The sequence below is a fragment of the Eucalyptus grandis genome, chromosome 5, assembly GCF_016545825.1.
Source record: "Eucalyptus grandis isolate ANBG69807.140 chromosome 5, ASM1654582v1, whole genome shotgun sequence".
Lineage (NCBI taxonomy): Eukaryota > Viridiplantae > Streptophyta > Magnoliopsida > Myrtales > Myrtaceae > Eucalyptus > Eucalyptus grandis.
The window spans coordinates 24021004-24041689 of NC_052616.1; the positions used below are offsets into that span (position 1 = coordinate 24021004).

A 20686-nucleotide genomic window follows, 5' to 3' on the forward strand; every position below is an offset into this window, starting at 1 on the left:
ATTCAGATCCGTTTTCATAGCCACCGAAAGAAGAAGGGTTAAAGGTGTTTGAGCCATCGCAGAATATTCAACCTGGTTTTTCATGTATTTCTTGTTCAACTTAGTCCTTAAGTACACTTTTTTATTCGAGTTGGTTTTATTGTCATGAATGAAATGGAAATTCCTATTGGACTCACACATCAGCGCCACGTTCGAGTTAATTGGACAAATTGGTGATTATACATATTTTGTTTTGATTACAGATGATACATTAAAAAAGCTAAGCAAAAACCAAACCCGGAGGGAGAAGGTGGAGGCACCGATGAGGGCCACCGACCCCTTGCCGATGTTTTGCCAGGACCGTACCTGGCTAATAGCCTAGCGGTTGCACGACTCTGGCCGAGCATTGCGTTCCTTTTCTCCGTCTGTTTTTCCCCCAAAATTCTTATTTTTAATATTTATTTTCTTTTAATATTTCCTTATTTCCGGGCCATGCTTGTTCTCTCCAGTTCAGAGTGACAAGCAGAAATGTTTCGCAATCTCTCCATCTCTTAATAAGGCCCCATCCTTCTATACCGTCTATTCAATTCCTTTTCATTTCCGGTACCGTTTCTCGCTTGAAGTCTGCGACCATCGTTTCAGCTCTTGGATGATCATGAGTATTTGTCATCTTTGAATTGATATAGAAGTTCATGCCCCTCTTCTATGCATTTCACAATCATGCATTTACGCTGCCCTTTTAGCAAGGTTCCCTTTCTTGTTGCCTTGCATTTCATTCATCCTCGCCACTGTCAAATTCGATCCTTCAATATCACCTTTACTTTCTGGTAATTTCGCTCCAACTTATTTTCACCATGCAAGCATCAGTTTATTGTTTATAAGATGTAAGATCAGAGATTTATTCTCATCGGTAATTGATTCTTGTTATCTGTGATGTAGTTTAACAATTTAAATCTTGATTTACTTCCAGTGGGATTAGTTGATTTCATATCGTTTAATTCTTGGTTTTGGTTAATGGTACACAGGTAATACATGAGGAAGGATTTATAAGGGCAAGAGTAAAGAGATGAGAGTAGAACGGTCTTAACTTTGATTTGGGTGCATATATTCTTCTGTACGCCAGTTATTTTTACATTCATCACATATCAAGGTTCGCAACTACTTAATAACTTTGACAGTGTTTTTTATTCTTGGGTTGGGTGCTTTAAAAGGAAGAGTTTATGGTAATCTCTGGGGAGAACAAAAAAAAACATAATGGATGGACTTATCCCATCTATTTTCACGCTTTCGCAAACTCCAATTCCTTCAATTTTATGCGCAGCTTCGACCACGCTTTCAAATCTTCTGTGCTATTTAATGAGCTAATTTGAACTACGTCCAAGCTGCTGAATCTGTATGCTTTTGCCTCATGAGTCTATGAAAGGCTAGTATTACTACTGAGGCAATTGGCGCAGCGACTTCAGTTCTCTGGAAAGGGTTATACGGGTCAAGGATTCAAATCTTGAAGTTCAGGTGCTGTTGATAAAAAGTGTTTCTTTGGGGACCAAAAGGGTTAATCTTTTAGTTAGCCAGAAAAAGGAAAGTCTAGCGAAATATGAAGATTGTAAATCTCACTAGTGGTTGATGAAATTCGCCACATTTTGCAATTAGTTAACTGAAAGTGATATTCGATTTCACTCGTTAATGCACCATGAATTTTTTTATTTTTAAATTGGCAATTGATATGCTTTAACCGAAATCCAATAAATTTTCCTAATGAGCACTCTATTGGCGGCCACGTTTCAGAGGCCATAGGGTGGATTTCGATCCACAAATAATGGCTAACAAGTTCATCCTATATAACATCTTTGATTGCGAAACTTTTGCATTATATTCTGCGGCAAGTTTCTCAAATTTGTGAAATATACACGGATGAAATTAAAGGAGGAGAGGCTGGGATAGCCACGAAAAATAGTTTTGCAAAAGACAATCTCACATGGTACAAAAAGCTAATGGTTCAAGCAACAAGTAAAGAATTAGAAGCATCTCTATGCAAAAGGATAGTTGACTAGAATTTAAGACAATTGTTAATCGATAACAGGAAAACTCTACATAGATAAGATTGACACAAGATCCCTACATATATCTACTAAAGCAACAACATAAAGAAAGTGATTTGTGAACCACAACTTATAATTGAGCTTTCTTTTTGGTTTCCTTCCAATAGATTTTAGATTGATCTAACTTTTGCTTTTACAGGACTTAAAATTTTACCGTGAAAGAGCATCTACATTTGTCGATAGGGTTTCGTTAGACTTACTTAAAGTAGATCTCTACATCTGCTTCTGATAGATATTAGACTCACTAGACCTTGTTAAAATGACTTAAAAGTTATCTATGCATTTGATTCCGGTAGAAATTAGCCTCATCGTCCTACACGTGTTTATCCTTTTTGGGTAGCATTTCAAATCGTTGTTGCGCAGAGAAGTTGTATCGACCTTTGTGGTTGAATTTCGCATTGATAGTAGTTGCTACTATTTTCTGTCTTTTGTACTAAATGGAGCCTGACAAGGAGAGCATGAACACATAACAGATAAAAATTTTGAACGCTGCTCCTGATAACCAGGAAATGGAGAAGTCATCAGGATATGAATACGAAGTATTTTTAAGCTTTAGAGGACCAGATACCCGCAGCGACTTTACTGATTACCTTTACATCAGCATGATTGACGCTGGAATTCGGGCATATAAAGATGATGAAGAGCTCCGCATCGGGGAAGAGATCGGCAGTCAGCTTCTCCACGCAATTGAGCAGTCAAAGATCTCCATACCAATCTTCTCTAAAGGATATGCTGATAGTACATGGTGCCTTGGGGAGTTGCTCAAGATGGTGGAGAGCAAGAACACAAGGAGACATAAGATCATGCCCATTTTCTATGATGTTGCACCATCCGAGGTAAAATACCAAACTAACCACTATGGCAATGCCATTGTTTCTCATGCAAACAAGAAGCGATTCAATGATGAGACTATCAATAAGTGGAAGGCTGCTCTCAATGAGGTAGGAGCACTAAAGGGATGGAACCTCCAAAGCATGCCAAACAGGTATTTAATTATATAATAGTTGTTCCAAATGCATTATTTTGGTCAGCTTAACCTAATATCTTGATGTTTTTTCCTCCAATACTATCAGAGGCAAAGGTGAATTTGCAAAAGAAGTTGTCAATAATGTTTTGACTGAATTGAAAGCCGCCTACTTGGAAGTATCTGATTGCTTAGTCGAAGTAGACAATCATGCTGATGAAATCATGAGGATGATAGGTACACACAATGATGAAACAAATATTGTTGGAATTTATGGTATAGGTGGTGTGGGAAAGACAACTCTTGCCACAATAGTGTACAATAAACTTTCCAATGATTTTGTCAATTATTGCTTCATTTCCAACATCCGAGAAACAGAGATTAAGCATTTGCAAAATCAGCTCATATCTAACATCCTTAAGAAGAAATGGCCACACATCAATGATATCATGGAGGGGAAAAAGGTGATAGAGGAAAGGTTATGCTCTAAAAAAGTTCTTCTTCTACTTGATGATGTTGATAAAGCATTTCAACTTGATGCGCTTGTGCAAAAGGGCGAGTGGTTTGGTAAGGGAAGCAAGATTATCATTACCACTAGATATGAGGGAATTCTTAATGTGCCTACACTTGTTGATGGGACTTACAAACTTACTTGCATGGATTTTGACCATTCTCTTCAACTTTTTAGCAAGCATGCCTTTAGAAGAGATTATCCTCTAGAGCAATACATCTCTCACTCTGAAAGAGCAATAAATATTTGTGGTGGCCTTCCTTTAGCTCTTGAGATCGTAGGTTCTCTTTTATCTGGAAAAGAAGTAAAGGAGTGGGATGCCATATTAAAGGAGCTAGAAAAATTTCCTCAGGAAGATGTTCAGAAGAAGTTGATGATAAGCATCGAGGCATTAAATGAAGACCAAAAGAAAATATTTCTTGATATTGCTTGTTTTTTCATTGGGTTTGATAAAAGAATTGTGATCCACATGTGGGAAAGTTGTGAATTTCTTCCTCATCAATCCCTTGGAATCCTCCAGCAACGATCTTTAATCAAGATTAGAGAAGATAATCAACTATGGATGCATGATTGGTTAAGAGATATTGGAAGACATTTTATACAACAGGCAAGTGATAAGAAACCAGAAAAGCAACAATGGGTGTGGACTCATACACAAGCATCAGAGATTATGGAGAAAATGCAGGTGAATCGTAAAGCTTCATTCCATTTTAAGGAGATTGGTCTTAACATATTCATTTTGGTTTTCATTCTCTATGAGAATTGATTTACTTCCTAGGCACTTCCATATGTGGTTTATCGATGGTTTTCAACATTAGGAGAAAAAGATACGATTGTTTTCCCCTTGAAGAACATCAACTAGGTAAATCATGTTTTTTCTTTTCTAATTGTCATTTTCTTTTTATGTTATTTTGCTAGATAGGAGGTAATGTTTGTGGAATTGATAGTATAGAAGCAATATGTCTCAAGCTTGATGAAGTATCTGAATACTCCTTGATTAAAGAATGCCTTGCAAGGCTTTTCAATCTAAGGTTCCTTCAAGTGGATAGCAAAGACCTCGACGGAAAGACAAAGTCTTGCCTTACCCAAGTGGGTCATTTCCTATGTTATCGATGCTTGAATTTTTTTCATACCACATTTGGCCCACTTATCCTTCCAGAGTTGAGATGGCTTTCATGGAATTACTTTCCTATGATTTTTAAGCTACCCAATTTCTCTCCGAGGAAGCTAGTAATCCTTGATCTCTCAATGAGTAAAATCACAGAAAAATGGAATGGATGGAGCCACATCAAGGTACAATTTCAAATATAATCAATGTGAGTTCTTTCGTTGTATGATATCTATCTTTTATATAAAGAGCAATGTGTTGTCTTCTTTTCAGTTGGCTAAGAATTTGAAGGTCCTAAATCTGACTGAATGCCAGAAATTACAGAAAACTCCAGATTTTTCTTTTCATGAGAATTTAGAACGACTAATTCTCGAAAGATGCGAGAGTTTGGTTCAAATTGATCCATCCATCAGTCACCTTAAGAAGTTAGTCTTCTTAAACTTGAAGTATTGTCATAATCTTCAAAAGCTACCAGATGAGATGGGGGCACTAGAATCTTTAATGGAACTTCTTCTAGACTATACATCAATAGAAGAGATTCCTGAATGGAGAAGAATGAAGAAATTGGAAATTCTTAGCTTGGACACATGCACATCACTGAGTAGATTCAGTTTGGTTGGTTGCACAGCATCAGCAACAAAGCTTTCATTAGTGGATATCCATCTTACTCAACTGCCAAAGTCAATTGAAAATTTCAATTCACTAATTGAGTTACATCTATCGGGATCCAGAATTGAGGAGTTACCTAATTCAATTGGTAACATGAAGAATTTGAAAGTACTCAAGATGGGCAACAGCTTTGTTAAAAAACTACCTAGTGCCATTGGAATGTTAGAGAAGCTTGAAGAGCTAGAGGTGGGAGGTCCATATTTTGGAGGAGAAATTCCTGGAAATATTGGGAAGTTACAATTTCTAAGAATCTTGGTATTGAGAAGCACAAGAATTTCAGTAGTGCCTCAACTTCCGGAAAGTCTTATCACTCTACACTTTTATACATTCTCAATGGAGATGATGCCCGACCTCTCGAACCTATTAAATTTGAGAACTTTGCAGTTGCGAGTTTTTTATGCGGGTCCTTCTAAACTTGAAGAATCTCCAAGTCCTTGGTGGATTGGAAGATTACGCATGCTCAATTTCTTGGATTTGTATACTTCTCGTATCACCAGCCTACCTTCTGATGTTGTTTTCCTTTCTAAGCTAAAGCAACTTCTTCTCCGGTGCCGTAATTTGCAATGCCTACCTAGGTTGCCGACAAATTTGTCATATTTAGGCATTAAGTTTTGCAAGAGAATAAAAACAACCAATGATCTTTCGAATTTGAAAGCATTATTGAATCTGGAAATTCTTGATTGTGAAGAGCTCATAGAGATTCAAGGCATTGAAGGTTTGGAGAACTTGAGAACATTAAAGCTCTCGACACTTCCATCATTGGCGAAGTTGCTTGATCTGACTAACTTGAAGAAGCTCAAGAAAATTGATCTAAATGATTGTACTAATCTGTTAGAGATTCAAGGGAGTCCAGAATCGTTGGAGATACTTGACATTACAAAGTGTTTCAAACTACAAAGGTTGCCAGATCGATCAAGCTTCAAGAATATAAGAGTTTGGTATATAAACGCACCCGAGAGAGAGATTGGTTTTGACTAATGTTGCCATCTGGTGTGTGTTTTTAGGCATTTACATCTGTAAGGGACTTTTTGTTTATGTTAAGTATTAGAGATTCTGGAGAAATGGCTTATAATTCATGTTGGTATGCACCCTATGTTAGATACCCATTTTCAATTCATAATGTCTAGGGCCCATAATGAGAAGAACAATCTTTTCATCCCGTTCGACAAACATCAAAGAAGAAGATAATGTCACAATACCTTCTTTTAATCTCGTTAAAACACGATTTTTTTCCATATTGATTTATATCGATAAAATGATTCTTATTCATTTTGTTTGTGGGATCACAAATTCATTTTTCAGGAACCAAAATCGCATTACAATGCCGGAGAGAACACCTCCTAAACAGCGTCTCCTACTAATCAATTCCAGTTGCAACAACATCATTTTTCGTTGCCCCACACGTTGTGTCCACCACTCTTTCACTCTTGAACAAGTCCGTGACTCAAAACTTGCAACAATTTCAAGGTAGATCAGTAGAATGAAAGCATATGGCCGCTATATATCAGTGATTTGAAATTACACAACATTTGAATTGCGCATAGTATGATAGGTTCTATGGGACAAGAAGCTATAGACAATCGTAAACAACAAGAGCTCAAAGATCATTCACATGCTTAATTTCGAGTTCAATGGTTTAACAAAAAATGCCGATCTTTGTTGGAGAAAACTCCTTTAATGTTTTGAAGTTGACAAAACTTATCCAAAGTCTATTCTGAAGACTTCCAGACTTTAGTGTCAAAGTCTGAAGACTGCCGGACTTTAGTGTCAAAGTCTGCCCATACTAACAAATTCCAAACTGAACTCTACTGAAGAATGAAGACTTTTCCAGACGCGAGATTATCTTTATTTCTTCAAGGGTTCGATTCGTATGGCTTATGGATGGCATTTGGTTAGATATAACACCTACATGATTGACTATCTTTATTTAAATTAATTTTGATAATTCAATCTTTTGGAAAGTATCTACTTATGGAAACCAAAATCTTGATTGTATGGGCGAACATGATTGACGGGCTTTCATCACAATCATCAAACGACTCGAGATCTCCTTGATTGATTTTGTTCAATGGGTTGATTGGAAGAATTCATTTAGAAAGTGCCAACTGTCGAGAAGGCATGAAGGAGTATTTAAAGGAGACACCTCTAGTCATTCGAGTAGGACGTGAAAGAGAAATTTCAAAGTCTGAAGCTTTCCATTTCATTGTTACTCCAAATACTGAGCTCAAAGTTGTATACAAAAGAGAGAAACTCATAGTCAGACTTCGTGAGAGAACAGTAGAGACTCTTCACTGTGAAATCAAGATCACAAGGTTGTAAATTCTCTTTTGATTCTTAGTGAAATCCAGCTTGTAGGCTGTCAGCATGGGAGAGTGAACGTAAGCTTAATCTAAGCCGAATCACTATAAATCTTGTGTTCTTATTCTCTTCCCTAAACTCCTTTATTTTGTTTAAAGTTTAATCTAACTGTTAAAGTCATAACTTAGTCATAGTCTGTCATTTTCTAAAAGCAAATTACTTCTACTGAGCCTTGCGAAAATTTTTGTTCACACCTATCCACCCCCTCTAGGTGTTGTTACTAACCCTGTCAATCTTGACCTCTATCCTCCTCACTTGCAAGCCCGATCTTTGCTCTAACTTTGGGATTCATGTTTCTTTGTCAAACTAAATTCCTATTTGGCTTATTTGATAGAAACAATCTAATTAAGTTCTTTTCGTGAATCATTCTCAATTACATTGAAAAGCACATACACTAAAAAATTACATGATTTTGTGTACTTTGCTAATTTACGAAGTTTTATTAGATGATTTATTTGTAATGAGACAGACGCAAATCCATATCAATAATGCATGCACAGAGGAGAAACCGTTTCCTAGTTCATTTCTCCAAAATAGGATGAATTTAAGGAAAGATCACTTCAACAATGGCGCCTAAAATTATAGAAATTATTTCTTAACTTGGAAAAGGATAGATACCATATATCCTCAAACGTGAAGATTGCACTTATCAACTTTGATCAGATACTTATAACCAAATGGGAATATGACAAAAATATCTAACGATATATATATATATATGCACACACATTATCAAAACAGCACTATGTTGCAAAAATATGATGAATTTTTCCCTAAACTATCAACATCTCAATGTTCTCCGCATATGAATCTCTTATCCATCCAAATGAAGCACCTTATGTTAAACAGTACATTTTTTTTTCCTTCTCTTGCTAGAATGATGATAATTTCATACATAGCATATGACTTGAGTGAATAAAAACAAATAAAAATTGTAGTTGGCTCAATGCATGTGTGCTCAATTTACATCCACTACTAGATGAAGTGGGCCTCACATGAGATTTGCATGATCTCAGTAGATGTGAGTTGGGCTCACATGATCCGAGCCCACCCAATTCTTGCTTATAGAGTGTTTCAAAAGTACTAAAAAATCCTTCTATGATTTTTTTTTTCTTTTTCATTGAATTGCATGAAATTCAAGAAGAGAACCAAATCTTATTGTCTCCTTTGGGGCATTGTCATGGTGCTTTAGGAGGGGACACTCCAATGGATAAGATAAAAAAAGAAAGAAAATGAGAACTTGTGAATTGTGCAATGTGGTGTAGTTTAGTGTGTATCTTTGACCACAAAATTGCTACAACAAGGCAAATAATAAAGGATCAATCTGAACTTTATGGTTTGTAAATTTTCAATTTGTTTAATATGGTTCCTAAACTTTACCCCAATATTCAATATAATCCATGTATTTTTAATTTGTTCAACGTAGTCCATGGACTTTTAGTACATGTTCAATATAGCCCCTGAACTATATAAAAATGTTTAAAGTAGTCCTTTCATCAATTCAAGATCAAGGATAACATTGAAATTTTCATATAATCCAAAAACTAAATTGAACATATACCAAAAGTCTATGGACTGCATTAAGCAAATTAAAAAGTTTAAAGATTACATTGCATATTAAATTAAAGTTGAGGGATAACAAATTAAAAATTAGGAAACTATTTGTGTCATCTACCCAATAATAAAAGTCCCAAAGCATGCATTTCCTTTTCCCCTTCTCTTGAGCACACACCCACAAGAGAGGCGAAAGTAATTAGAGAGAGAGAGAGAGAGAGAGAGAGAGAGTACGTCATGTTCAGTTGTCATGTGGGGAAGTCTGAATAAGGTTTCGGTTTACATGTGAAAAAGGAAAAAAGACAAACAGAGCATTGACTTTGACGTGACCTAACCTCACACACCAAGAAAGGGGAAGATCGAGTTTAGGAGTACTTGACCATGAGAACTCATTCGCAATTCGCATCCACAAAGGCATCATCATCTTGTCTTTCAAGATGAACCATTTGTGAGTTCACTTCTCCTAAGCTCGTACCTCACGTCACAATGGAAAATGTCACAATTCGTACTCACACGGGCAGCACACCTCAAAAGAGGAGATCGGGTGTGAGTATCGAATTTAAGGGTACATCTACCATAGTAGTCCTCCCACTAGTACTCTCTTCCCTAGGATAGCATCACTTCATCAATTAGGAGCTTTCTATAGTGGGTATGCTAAACTATGGTGAGCCTTGATGAGACCCATACCATTTGCGATAGGTTGATTTTATTATCTAGTTGTTTAAAAACAACATAATAAAGACGAGAGTCATCATGAGCCTCGATTTTGGGGTCAGCTAGAAAATGCAATTGAGGGTCGAATTTAAGGGTACATCTACCATAGTAGTCCTCCCACTAGTACTCTCTTCCCTAGGATAGCATCACTTCATCAATTAGGAGCTTTCTATAGTGGGTATGCTAAACTATGGTGAGCCTTGACGAGACCCATACCATTTGCGACAGGTTGATTTTATTATCTAGTTGTTTAAAAACAACATAATAAAGACGAGAGTCGTCACGAGCCTCGATTTTGGGGTCAGCTAGAAAATGCAATTGAGGGTCGAAATTTGTCCCTCGATTTTTGCGCAACTAGAGATTCTAGGTTCAGGGACTTAGGTTACGCTAATATTTCAAGTATCGAACACTTGGAGTGCCGAAACTTGGCATGGATGTACATTTAAGTGACAAAAGTTAGGAAAGTGACACTTAAGTGTCAAAATCGGAGCAAAATGGATCATTTAAGTGCCAATGGCGAAAAAATCCAGCCAAAATGCTCACAAGACAATTTTCTGGTGAGGCAAGTGCAAAACGACGTCATTTTGCACGCCGATGTGGCTAGGCAAGTGCAAAATGACGTCGTTTTGCACACTGGTTAAACGGGGTTGTCGGGCCCTGGCTAAGGGCCGTCGGCTAGGGTCACCAGGCCCTAGCTAGGGGCCAGCGACCCTAGTCGATTGGAGGCGAGAGCCCGCAAGCCTTGGCCTGGATCTGGGGTGAGGGTCCTAATGAATAGCAACCCTTAGCTAAGCTAGGTGAAGGCTACCAACCCTCGCCGGATCTGTGGAAGGGCCACAATCCTTGCCTAAACGACCCCGGCAAGGAGGTAATGGCGGCTAGGGCTCAGTCCTCAGCCGCGTGCTTTCTTCTCTTTTTTTTTTTTCTAAATTTAATATTTTATCATATAATTTAGTTAATTTTTGTATTAAAATTCAAATCCGCGCTAAAACGACATTGCTTTTGTGTTTCTTTGCTGAGTCAACTCTCCTGCGAGCCACGTAGGCGAGCAAAATTAATCAAAAATTACCATATAGAATTTCTAGCGAGGTTCACCAGAGTAGCACTTAAGTGTTTCATTTTTCAAAAAAAATAAAAAGTGGCACTTGTGCCACTTTCCTAACTTTTGGCACTTAAGTATCTCCTTGTGCCAAATTTTAACACTTGGGGTGTACTTTTGCTCTAATATTTCTATTAGCACCATTTTAGTACTTAACGGTTTATTGTATTCCCTAAGGTGTCAATGCATTTCTTTTTTTCTTTTTTGGATCGTTAAAACTACCTAAGTGATCATGTGTGGATGGTTCATGCCTAAAACATGATCGGAGGAAGTAGACAAAACTGAGCTTAAGCGGTGAAACCAAGTTCTAACTTCTCTTTTACCATGTAAAGAGCTCGAAGTTAAGGATGTTACAGCTTCCATCCACTCTTCAGGCTAATAGCCTTAAAATGGTCTGAATTCCACTAACAATTTGTTTGGAAAGCTATAACCGGTTAGCATTAATCTCTTACATGATAGATCACACTATCTAGATCCAGTTGCTACTCTTACACTTGTATACTTAATCCGTAACACAATTGCTAAATAGCGCGACAATCAAAATAGTAAAACAAAAAGCTTTCAATTGCGAACAACTAGTTCGTAAGCTATTTGATCTTTTATGTCGCTCACTCCTTTGGTTCCTCAAGGCCTTCTTTTTTGTACTCTTCCTCAATCTATCCATTGAGATTGGTTTAGAGAGGTGGGTGAACGTTCGAGAGTTTTCCATTGAGCTACTATCCAGGAAGGTACCGCCCATATAGCTTCTTTTTTTAGACTTCTATAGACTAACGAAAAATAGCTATTGTTACTGTCTTCTCAATGTAGTCTATGACTGACTTATCAGACACTCTAGCTACTTTGCCACATATTTTATTCTAATTTTGCTGCTATACGAATCTAGATCTTTTAATGTCTTTTTAGCTAACCCAACTTGGTTGTTACATCACCATCAAGTTGATCTTTACTACTTCAACATAGACATCATCAATACCTTATCTTTTTCGTTGACTAGTGTTGTTTGCTATAACAAGACATTTATAAACTTATTTCCAATGGATTAACACCATGAATATTATTTAGTCCTTTGGTCCAAATATCAGCACATAACATAATACGTAATATACTAAGGATAGTTTGGGCATCATCAAAATGACTTGAAGATATTTTTTTCAATAGGACAATCCTTGTGGGCTCAAAATTTATGCAATTTGGTCTCTAAATAGAATACTTGTCCAATTTGAGGATAATTCCAATTTTAATCAAATTAATCAAATTAAATCGACACACAAACACTAGGAGTGTCATAACTTGGCACAAAAAGACACTTAAGTGCCAAAACTTACGAAAGTGACACTTAAGTGCCAAAATCGGAGCAAAATGGATCAGTTAAGTGCCAATAGCGAGAAAATTCGGCTAAAACGCTGACGTGGCAATTTTCCGGCAAGCTTAGTGCAAAACGATGACATTTTGCACGCTAATGTAGCTAAATAATGCCAAAACAACATCGTTTTGGTGCTAATGTTGTAAATAATTAATTTAATTTAATTTAAAACAAATTAATTTATTATTTAAAAAAAAAAAAAAGCAGGGGGAGGAGGAGGAGGAGAGAGGCAGCCGGCGGCTGAGGGCTCAGCCCTCTCCACCGCCGCATCCCTGCCGTCGCTAGAAAGGTGGGGGAGGGTCGGTCGGGGCCGCCAAGCCCTAGCCGGGGGCCGACGACCCCCGCCGACCAACGGCAAGGGCCTGCGTGCCCTCGCCTAAATTTGGGGCTAGGGTCGCAGCCCTCCCCTAGATCCGACGCTATCTCGGCAAGCAGGCAGGTCGGGGACAGGGTGGAAGTCGACACCGAGGACTTGATCTCCGGGGACGGCTGTGCCGTCGTGGCTTTTGCGTGGCAGATCTCCTCCACCTTCCTTAGCATGTCTGACATCCTGGGTTATTGCTCCGGCATCCTCGCAATGCAAGCCATCCTTGAAAGTGCAAGTAATAACACCTAGAGTGGGGGTGAATAGGTGTGAAAACAAATTTTGCGAAATGCAATGAAATTACTTTACTTTTAAACTGAGTCTAATGAAAAACAAACTTTGTGGAAAGATTCAAACTTTAACAACTATTTCAAAACATAGAAATATATCACAGCAAATAAAATAAAGGAGTTTAGGGAAGAGAAAATGAACACAAGATTTATAGTGATTCGACTTAGTTTAAGGCTACGTCCACTCTCCCACATTGACAGCCTTCTGGCTAGTTTTCACTATAAATTGAAAAAGAGTGTTACAGCCTTAGAACATTGACTTCTTAGTGAAAAGTCTCTACTGCTCTCACAAAGTCATTCTTTAGAGTTTCTCTCTTTCGAATAAAAGTTTGAGCACAATATGATGAAGAACAAGTGATTCGGAAGGTTCAGACTTTAGAATTCTGCTTTCATGCTCTCTATCGAATGACTTCAAAAACCTCCTTAAATACGCATCTATGCCTTTTCCATCGTTGACACTTTCCAAAGGAATTCTTCCAATCAACCCTTAGGACAGAATCAATCAAGGAGATCTTGAGCCGTTTGAAGATTGAGATGAAAGTCCGATGATCCTGGTCGTCCATACAATCAGAATCTTGGTTTCCATAAGTAGATTCTTTCCAAATAAACTTGCCTTCCAAAAAATGTTTGTTTCGTTCCGTGATTGATTCCAATAAAGAAAACCAATATGGTAAGTGATATTTCCAACCAGAAAGCCCGATATATCCTGTTCGTACTGAAGCCCTGAAGGAAGAAAAATAATCTTGAGTCTGATTATATCTTTGTTCTTCACTTGCGTTCAGTCTGAGTCTTCATCAGAATAGGGCAGACTTCTGATGTAAGACAGACTTTGAAGAAATTACACAGAAGTCTCGTATTCCTGAAAATGAGAATAGAACTTGAAAAGTTTTGTCAGCTTCAAAATATAATAGAAGTTTTCTCCAACAATCTCCCCTTTTTTTTTATAGTGAGAAAACTTTCATGCAAATTTAAAGTTTATATCCTGCAAAACACACTTTAGCAACACATTATGACTTATAATAACAACAGATTATTATAGAACTGAATGGCATTGATTCTGCGTCCACAAAAAACATATTAGTCATGACAATTTAGAGTTCAAGGATTCAAAAACTACAAAAGTTCAATCCAAATTCAATACAAATACACAACCACAAAAGTTAACTGCAGAACACAAACATTCACAAAAGTTAATACTGCCAACTTCAAACAAACCAGGAACTTTTAAATCTACTCTCATTCTCCCCCTTTTTGTCAATAGCAAAAAGAAAGAGAAAGTAAAAAAGATGTGATTAAAAGTGAGATAAAAAGATGGAGTCATTCAGGATTGTCTTGGAACGTGAACAAGTCAAAAATCCTCCAACGATTGCACTACCTCCTCGAGCTTCTCTTGGCACTAATGATAGACATTCTCGACTTTGGCTACAATCTATGAAACCTGTTGATTCAGAGTTTAAACTTGAGTATCGAGAGACTGTACATTGCCAGTTAGAAAATCTAAGGTAGACCTTAAGGCAGTATGTAGCTTCTGAATTTCAACCACCATGGCATATTGCTAAGCTTTAACCTCCAAAAGGAGTTCTACTATCCTTGGATAGTTTGCATCAGGTTCTGTTTGAGCACTAGCTTCAGTGAAGTTAATTTGTGGAGTGTCCAGAAATGGAGGAACATCAACTTGAGCACGTGCAGTTTGTTCCTTATCCTGACTTGGAGTTGTCTCTTCAACATCAATTTAGGGTAATGAGATGCAAAGACATCTTCAGCATCTGCAGGAGATCTACTAATGCCGTCACTAGCAGTAGGTGCTGTCAAAGGAGTTTTCTCATGATCTCCCCCTAATTTGGTGCCTTTAGGTTGAGATGAGACTTCACCTTCTTGATCCTTTTTCCTTTCCATCACTTGATATCCTTTCTTGTTCAGTCTCCTTTCTTCCAGATGTAGCATTTTCCCTGTTTTCTTCAGTTTCATCTGATAATGGTATTGCACCACTATCTCCTTCAGAATCTTCATCTTCATTGTCCTTTTCTACTGATTTCTCAACATTACCCTCTTCTTCTTCTTCTTCATGTTCACTCTCTTCAAAATCAGGATAACCTTGAAGATTTCGCAAGGTGAGCGCAGAAATGGTCAAATCATCTTCTTCTTCTTCGTCCACCAGAAGAATAGACTTCTTTTTCTTTGAAGTCTTTTGGAAAATTTCTTTTCCTTTTTGCTTCCTTGCAGCAGTAGGTTCTTCCTTGAGTTTGCTTGATGAGCCCTTCTTCAAAAGATCAATGGCCTTAGACAAATCCTTCAGCCTCATTTTGGAGATCATCTTCATGCCTATCTCCATAGAAGGGAGAGTTCTTGCTTGAAGTTGTGAGGGCAGTTGGATCTGAAAATATCTGAATACTCTTGTTATCAAGGCAGAGTAGGGCAGCTATCCTTTTTCTTTCATAACAGTCCTGTACATATGTAAGAAGATAGTGTGTGGCAGAGAAAAAGGAATTCCATTACAAATAGCCCACATAATCTTTGTCTCAAATCTTGAGACATCAATCTTTGAGGTAGCCTTTGGTCTGATGCAGTTGATGACAATCTTGTGCAGCAAAATGTTTGAATCTGACATGCAAGAGTAAATGATACTCCCACTTGGCATTCTGTCATTCACTAGAAAACAAGTGGCTTGACTGATAGAGACATTAATCGGTAGAAAACCACTTCGTTCAACTCCCAGAATATCAGCTAGAGTATTCACATCCACAACAAACTCTTTTTCACAAATAGTGAACTGAATGTGAGTTGGATCTAGGAAAGACAGATTGGAGTAAAAATACGCTATCAACTCAGGATAAGCTTCTATTGTCTCAACACAAAATTTTTCAATTTGTAGAGTTTCTAACCTTTCCCTCAAGTTAACCTTTATGGAGTCTAAAAAGTCAAAATCCACTATGCGAGGGTTTATCACCCCTCTGATGAGCATTTGAGCATAAACCCTCTTATGTTGTCTTGAACGAAAAAGCTTCGTTCTTTCTCCTGGAATTTCAGCAACCACATCCATCTAGGGTTGGAAATTCGTGAAAATTCTCTCATCAGCATCCTTGTTCTCAGTCTGACTCTCTGACCCAAAATGAGGATCAAAAGGAAAATTTACAAATGCCTTTTCTGCCGATCCTTTTGGTGCTACTCCTAGTCTTTCCATTGTTCTCAAAAACAGAGTTTCATTGCCATACCCATTATCTTTCAGAAAATCAGTGATAAACGTCATTGGACTTCCACCGTGTTTCAAAAAGGTGTAATGCTTGAAGAGTACCTTAGGCCTCATTACTCTTATAGGAACCGCTTCTTGTTCAACTTCCTCATCTATAGATTGACGAGGAGAACTCTGCGGAGAATCTTCACCAGTAAGATCGAAGTGTGTTGGTCCTTCAGGCATGTTTCGAGGACCCTGGCTTGCAATGCGAGAGGATTTCCGCCGGTATGCCATAGATGCAGACTTGGAGGATTTCGTCGACATTTTCAATTCAAAGAAAGAAAGAAACTTGCAAAGAGATTTTGAGAGTAAAAATCGAGAGAGAGAGAGAGAGAGAGAGAGAGAGAGAGAGAGAGAGAGAGAGAAATTCTGAGTTAGGGTTTGGAAGAGTTGTGCTCGAAGAAACTTTTACGAGGCATTTAAAGAAAACAAAAAGAGGTAAATGAAACGTCACAAAGAAAAAAATGCCTTTTCAGAACAATTTTAAAAGGTAATTGCTAAAAATTTGAAATCTGAAATTTAGCAATAAAATAGTAATTTCTAAAAATAAAATAGGCAAGCGACGATTCAAATATAATCATACCTATTCAGAATTTTCATTCTAAAAATAAAATACCTGGATTGAAGAAAATTTACATATTGAAGTAGCTTCCTCAAATTGAAGTTCTAAGTCTAATCAACTTTAGACTTTAATCGAGAGGAGAGATGATATTCAACTTGCTGCAAATCGACTCAAATAAATTCTTCTCCAGAGGTTTTGTGAATATGTCTGCCAGTTAATTCTTTGAATTAATAAATTGAACCATAATCTCACCATTTGGACATGATCCCTTATAAAATGATGACAAATCTCTATGTGCTTTGCTCTTGAATGAAGGATTGGGTTTCTGGTAAGATTTATAGCGCTTGTGTTGTCGCATTTGATCTTAGTGCAGGAATCTTCTATTCCAAAGTCTCTCACTTGTTGCCTTATCCATAGAATTTGAAAACAACAACTCCCAAGAGTAACATACTCTGCTTCTGCTGTAGATAATGGCACAGTACTTTATTTCCTTGAGAACCAAGATACCGGCATTTGTCCCAACAGTTGACAAGTGCCAGATGTGCTCTTTCTGTCCACTCTACAATCGGCTAAATCAACGTCAGAATAACCAAGTAGAATAAAGTCTCATTCGTTTGGATACCATAGACCCATCTTTGGAAAAGTCGCAACATATTTGATTATGCGTTTAATAGCACTTAGATGAGATTCTTTTGGATCATATTGAAATCTAGCACAGATGCACACACTGAATAAAATGTCAAGTCTAGAAGCAGTGAAATAAAGAAGAGAACCGATCACGCTTCTGTATAGTTTCTAATCTACTTTCTTTCCTCCTTCATCATTGTCCAGTTTTGATGAACTTGACATGGGAGTTTTTGTCCTCTTGCAGTTTTCCAATCCAAATTTCTTGATAAGATCTTTGGCATATTTCTCCTGGTGAATGAATATACCTTTCTTTGATTGTCTAACTTGCAATCCCAGAAAGAAAGTCAATTCACCCATCATGCTCATTTCAAATTCATCCTGCATAGATCTTGAAAATTTCTTGTAGAATTTTTCGTTAGGAGAACCAAAGATTATATCATCTCCATAAATCTGTACAAGTAGAAAATCTTTTCCTTCTCTTTCTATAAACAAAGTAGTATCAACTTTTATTTTCTCAAAGCCATTCTCAGTTAGAAACTTACTCAACCTTTCATACCAAGCTCGTGGTGCCTGCTTCAGACCATATAATGCATTTTTCAATCTGTAGATAGAGTCTGATTTTTTTGGATCTTCAAATCTTGGCGGTCGTTCCACATAGACTTATTCTTGAATGAATCCATTAAGGAAAGCACTTTTGACATCCATTTGGAATAACTTGAAATTTTGATAACAGGCAAAAGCAAGGAATAATCTAATCGCTTCTAACCTTGCTACTGGTACATAGGTTTCGTCATAGTCTATCCATTCTTCATGTGTGTATCCTTTTGCCACAAGCCTTGCTTTGTTTCTAATTACTTTACCTTTCTCATCAATCTTGTTTCTAAAAACCCATTTTGTTCCAATCACATATTTGCATTTGGGTTTTGGAATCAGCTCCCATACATCATTGATGTTGAATTGTCTGAGTTCTTTCTACATAGCTTCTATCCAGCTTTCATCAAACAATGCTTCTTCTACTCCTTGTGGTTCTATCTCAAAAATAAGTGCTAATGCACTGGAGTCTTCTTTTCCTTTGGATCTGGTGCGAATTCCTTCATCAATTTTGCCAATGATGAGTTCTTTGGGATGACTTAACTTGTGCTTCCAGTTGCTATTTGTTTTGGGAATTTGTTGATCCTCTATTCCTTTTGAATATTCTTGATCTTCTTGTTGCTATACTTTAGAAGTCTGAACCTCTTCGGGGGATATAGACTTTATTAAGTCTGGAACTAGTTCAAACTCTTCGATTTGAATCTGATCTGGTTGATTTTGCCCATAATCCTGAAACCTGACGTTCACAGATTCTTCTACAAATTGAGTCTTCTTGTTAAAGACTCTATAAGCCTTACTTGACATAGAATAGCCAAGAAAAAATCCTTCATCTAATTTTTCCTCGAATTTTCCAGATCGATCATTCGCATTCTTCAAAATAAAGCACTTACAACCAAAAACATGAAAGTAGGAAACATTTTGCTTCTTTCCTTTATATACCTCATAGGGAGTCTTCTCTAGGATAGACCTTAAAAACACCATGTTGATAATATAACAGACAATAGAAACTACTTCTGCCCAAAATCGAGAGGATATCTTGCTTTCTATCAATAGAGTTCTAGCCATCTCCCGTAAAGATCTATTTTTCCTTTCCACAACCCTATTTTGTTCTGGAGTATATGGAGAAGAGAAAACATGTTGAAAATCATATTCATCACGAGAGTTTGTAAAATCCTAATTTTCAAACTCACCTCCATGATATGTTCTTATGCTTAAAATAACATGACATTTCCCATTCTAAACTTTCTTAACAAACTTTGACAAATATGAAAAAGTTTCAGACTTGTTTGCCAAAAAGAATACCCAAGTGAAACGTGAATAATCATCCATGATTACTAGACAATATTTCTTTCCGCCAAGACTCTGAGTTCTTATTGGCCCAAAAAGATCCATATGGAGAAGCTGCAAGACTTGACTGGTAGAAACCTGATTTACTGGTTTAAAAGAATTTCTGACCTATTTTCCCAAGACAAAAGGAATGCATAACTCATACTTCTGATAAGCCAAATTAGGAAGTCCTCGAACTAGCTTCTTAGAAGAAATTTTGGCAATTTGCTACATATTTACATAACCAAGCTTTCGATACCAGAGACTTGCTTCATCTTGAATAGAAATAAGGCATTATGAATTTTCTGGATTTACGTCTAGAAGGTATATGTTGCCATGCCTTCGCCCAGTAAAGGATTGAGAGAAATCTTGACTAATACCGGAACAAATGCCTTCTTGAAAGTTTATTCTGAACCCTGTATCACAAAGCTAACTTATACTCAAAAGGTTGTAATTTAAACCTTTCACCAGGGAAACATTGTTGATAGTCAGACTTCCAATCTTCACTATTCTAAATCCTATAATCTTCCATTTGTTGTTTCCACCAAAAGAAACTTTTTCTCCTTTTAGTCTATCAAGCTTTATGAAGCAACTTGAGTCTCTTGTCATATGCCTAGAACAGCCACTATCCAAGTACCATTTGACTTTCTTTTAATAGTGACCTACAATCAAAAGTAAAACTCAAATTTTCTTTGATACCCAGATTTTCTTGGGTCCAGGGGTGTTAGTGTTAAAAACTGTTTTTGCCCAATCTTTCTTAACTGGTCTCCAAACTTTGGGACAATTATTCTCAAAATGTTCTGAGTTTTTGCACTTAGAACATCTTAGAGCACTTCGGCCAACGGGTTTTACAAACACTTTTTGAAAATGATTTTTATAAAATGTCTTTGCAGGTTTTTTTTAAGTCTCTCTTTTACTTTAGGAAAATCAATTAAATGAACAGTCTCATTATTCATACCCAAACCAAATTTATTAAAATAGGGTATTTGAGCTGTAAGAATTTTCTCTAATTTTTCTGATCCCTTTGAACCCCTTTTTAAAATATCTGAAATTTCCCTTTTTAAAACAACATTTTCTTTTGAAAGAGAATCAGAATTTTCTTTCAAATCGTCAAAACTTCTTTTTAGACTTTCAAACTTTTCCTTCCAAAAAACTTATTGTTGCCTGAGCTTAGAATTCTCCATTTTTAGTTCGGAGATCCTTTTAAGAGAAGATTTAAGATTGAGGCAAAGTTCATCTATATACATAGAGACTTTAACATGAATTTCTGAATTAC

General features: G+C 37.0%; 1 protein-coding gene across 1 annotated transcript; it reads left to right on the plus strand.

The window, feature by feature from the left end:
* The first annotated feature begins 724 nt into the window (after positions 1-724).
* Positions 725-6464, plus strand: LOC104444591 (disease resistance protein RPV1-like). Its single transcript, XM_039312150.1, has 5 exons — positions 725-806; positions 2552-3063; positions 3152-4238; positions 4472-4846; positions 4935-6464. Exons 2-5 carry the CDS (start codon positions 2588-2590, stop codon positions 6306-6308), a joined length of 3312 nt encoding a protein of 1103 aa, XP_039168084.1. The 5' UTR covers positions 725-806; positions 2552-2587; the 3' UTR covers positions 6309-6464.
* Positions 6465-20686: the final 14222 nt, after the last annotated feature.

Excerpts from the sequence above, each read along its gene's own strand:
- LOC104444591 (XM_039312150.1), top strand. The coding sequence starts at position 2,588 with ATGGAGAAGTCATCAGGATATGAATACGAAGTATTTTTAAGCTTTAGA. Across the intron at positions 3,064-3,151 it reads CTCCAAAGCATGCCAAACAG|AGGCAAAGGTGAATTTGCAA; the intron begins GTATTTAATTAT and ends CAATACTATCAG. Across the intron at positions 4,239-4,471 it reads AGATTATGGAGAAAATGCAG|ATAGGAGGTAATGTTTGTGG; the intron begins GTGAATCGTAAA and ends TTATTTTGCTAG.